Here is a 2,961-nt window from a genome sequence, read left to right on the forward strand (position 1 = left end):
TGTCTCTTTCCTGTTTATGTCACTAGGTTAAACAATGCACCAGTGGAGGGATATTCTGAGCATGTTGGAAATAAAACTACTATAAGGATGACCTACCCAGAAGGCGCCCCGCTGTCTGGTGCTGAGTATTATGCCAATGACCTGTTTGTCACTGTTCTATTTAAGAGCGTTGATTTCAGTTGGCTTCAAGCAATGCTAAAACGTGAAACCCTGGTAAGCACCAAAAGTTCATCCAACAAGTGCGCCTTGGTCAAATGTGAAGGGGTCTTTAAACTTTTGTTGTTAAACATGCACAGTGGGAGGTATGCTTTTATCCTGTTTTTTCCAATGAGAACCACCCTCATCTTAGAAATGCCTTACAACTCCTTGCTGAGAATTACTTTCAGAACCTTAGAGCCACATGTAAAAATGGTGTGGGGCCCAAATTTCTATTGTTGAGGTTGGTCACCACCTTATCCTCCAGATTTGGATTTGCATGGTTTTTGTGTAGTTCCAAAAATGAGATGTACTTGGATAAATGTAAGCCATTTTTAAGGTAGTCAGAAGAATAGACATAAAATTCCAAAGATTCCTCTAAAATGCTTAAGTCAGTGGTCCCAGGTTGGACTCCATTCGCGGCATCCCTGGGGGCTAATGTGGAGGCGCTGCCCTCGCTTGGTCATCTTCCTTCAGCTGGCCTCTACAGTAATCACTCACATTGCTTTTTTTTTTTTTTTTTTTTGCCGAACCGGGGATTGAACCCAGGCCCTCGCGCTTGCCAGGGAAGCGCTTATTCTACTGAGCCATCTCCCCGGCTCTTCACATTGCTTTATAGTTCCACTCAGTGTATTGAATAAATGTCAGTAGTCAGCTGGGGAGGCGTATGTGTGCATTTTTCGGAACTCCCAGGACATACTAGATTTTTCAGGTCATCTCCATGTGATGGAGAATTTACATCTCCGAAGCTTGATTCCATACAGCTCTGATCTTCTGGGGTTTCTACTGAGTGGACAATGTAATGGGAAGGTGAAGCACATGGGGAATGATTTATAGTCAGTTGCCTAGCAACCTTACAGGATTAGAAAATAAAGTCAATGGAGAGAGGGTGCAAGGTGGGCCCCATCCGGCAGGGCTCTCCCAGTACTTAACACCCTGAAGTTGGACCTACTTGTTGGGCAGAATGAAAGCCCTAGACCTTACAAAGGCTTCCTGAGAAATTTTCTCCATAAACAAGTAAGAACTGGGTCTATAATTTCTTTCCTTGTCCGGTGCCACGTCTGTAAATTGTGTCTTTCAAAGTAGTTTTTCTGAGCTGAGGTGCTGTAGTTCTACAGCTCTTAATGACTATGCTGCAAAACACTGGGCCCAAGGTTATGCGGGGTTGTGCCCGTAGCCTTGACCTAATTAACAGGGAATGCTTTGTAATCCTCTCCCAGTGGGGGACTTTGACGCTAATGATTGTTGCTTTCTTTCCTTAGCCATTTTGGATGCGACTCTTCTTCTGGAAACAGGTGGCTGAAAAAATCCCACTAGAGCCAAAACACTTTAGGATTTTGAATCCAGTTATTATCAAAGAGACTGCCTTTGACATCCTTCAGTTCCCAGAGTCTCAGCCAAGACTCTGGGGCCGAGATAAGGTACCTTTGTTACTATTCAAAGTTAAGTGGGTTCTTGTTTATCTCCAAAGGGAATCCAAGATTCTGTTTAACTGCAGGACACTGAGAGGTACTTTGTTGGTCTGAAAAGTTCTTTACATATTAACTCTTTAGTTTACTTTATAGATGATGCCAAAAAAAATCAGTCTTTATTTTTTTTATATTTTAATAATTTTATTGAGAAAGAAGTAGCAATGAGATAGTTCAAAACAGGTTAGGAGTACAGTTACAATAATTAATACATTGCATATTGTTGTCTTTGTAGTAGCTGTTCCTAGTACAAGATGTAGACATGATATCTTGTCTAAACAATATTAGTTTAAATAAAAAATAAACAATATTAGTTTAAAACCTCATTGAAGAGAAAGTAGCTGTATATTTATGCTATTTTGAATATACAGATATATATTTTTCCACTACAAAGTGGTCCATTTATATCCCCTTTTTTGTTTACTTTTGTCAGAGATGTGTATTCCATTGCCATTCATATATTGTAGGTGCATGAATTCAGCAGGGTAATCCAATATAGTCTAGTAGTCTATATAGTAGTGGGTTATCCGCAAGACTGGCAGTGTCAGAAGTTGTTGACTTGAGTCTTTTCTTTAGAACAGTGCTTCTTAGTTGATCCTGGGTCCTGCATTAGAAATTCTTGTGTAATTGGTCTGGGGTAATTACTATGGTCATACACTGGGAATTGGGTTGTTTTGTTTTGTTTTGTTTTGTTTGCGGAACTGGCGATTGAACTCAGGCCCTTACGCTTGCCAGGGAAGCGCTTATTCCACTGAGCCATCTCCCCGGCCCCAGAAATTGGGGTTTTTTAAATGTATTTAGTATAGGGTCTACAGAATCTCACTACACAGATGGAACTCGTAGTGATTCTCCTATTTTCAGCCTCCGAAGTGCTGAGATTACAGGCGCACACCACCATAGCCAGTCTCAATCGCTTCTCAGTGTGCCCCGGGGGTGGGGCTGGCGTGGCATGCTGGATGTTGAACCCTAGTCCCTGCACCTACCTAAGCAGGCACTTTAGTGCACTTAGCTGTCTGGCTGACCCTGGGAATTATTTTATTTCAGATAGGATCTCACAGTGTATCTCAGGCTGGCTTTGAACTCACTATTGTAGCTCAAGTTGACCTAGAACTTACAGTAGTCCTCCTGCCTCAGCCTCCCAAGTACTGAGATTACAGGCACGCACCACCAATTTTAGAGTTCCCCACGTGATTTTATTCTGTGGCCTTATATGAGAATTATTATGCTTTGCGTTGTTCATTGCTCTAGATTATTAACTTGCAGTTAGCATGTCCTGCCACCAGGATGCAGAGTGGTA

General features: G+C 41.9%; 1 protein-coding gene across 5 annotated transcripts in view; it reads left to right on the forward strand.

Moving 5' to 3' along the window:
* The window catches only part of St3gal5 (ST3 beta-galactoside alpha-2,3-sialyltransferase 5), a 51,637-nt gene that overhangs the window by 46,501 nt on the left and 2,175 nt on the right, over positions 1-2,961 (forward strand). For all 5 annotated transcript variants that reach the window (XM_023702935.1, XM_023702936.1, XM_023702939.1 and 2 more), the window contains exons 5-6: positions 27-213; positions 1,458-1,616. In XM_023702935.1, the coding sequence (XP_023558703.1) occupies positions 27-213; positions 1,458-1,616 (346 nt within the window). The remainder of the gene's footprint in view (positions 1-26; positions 214-1,457; positions 1,617-2,961) is intronic.

Source organism: Octodon degus, unplaced genomic scaffold (assembly GCF_000260255.1).
Source record: "Octodon degus isolate 3935 unplaced genomic scaffold, OctDeg1.0 scaffold00162, whole genome shotgun sequence".
Taxonomy (NCBI): Eukaryota; Metazoa; Chordata; class Mammalia; order Rodentia; family Octodontidae; genus Octodon; species Octodon degus.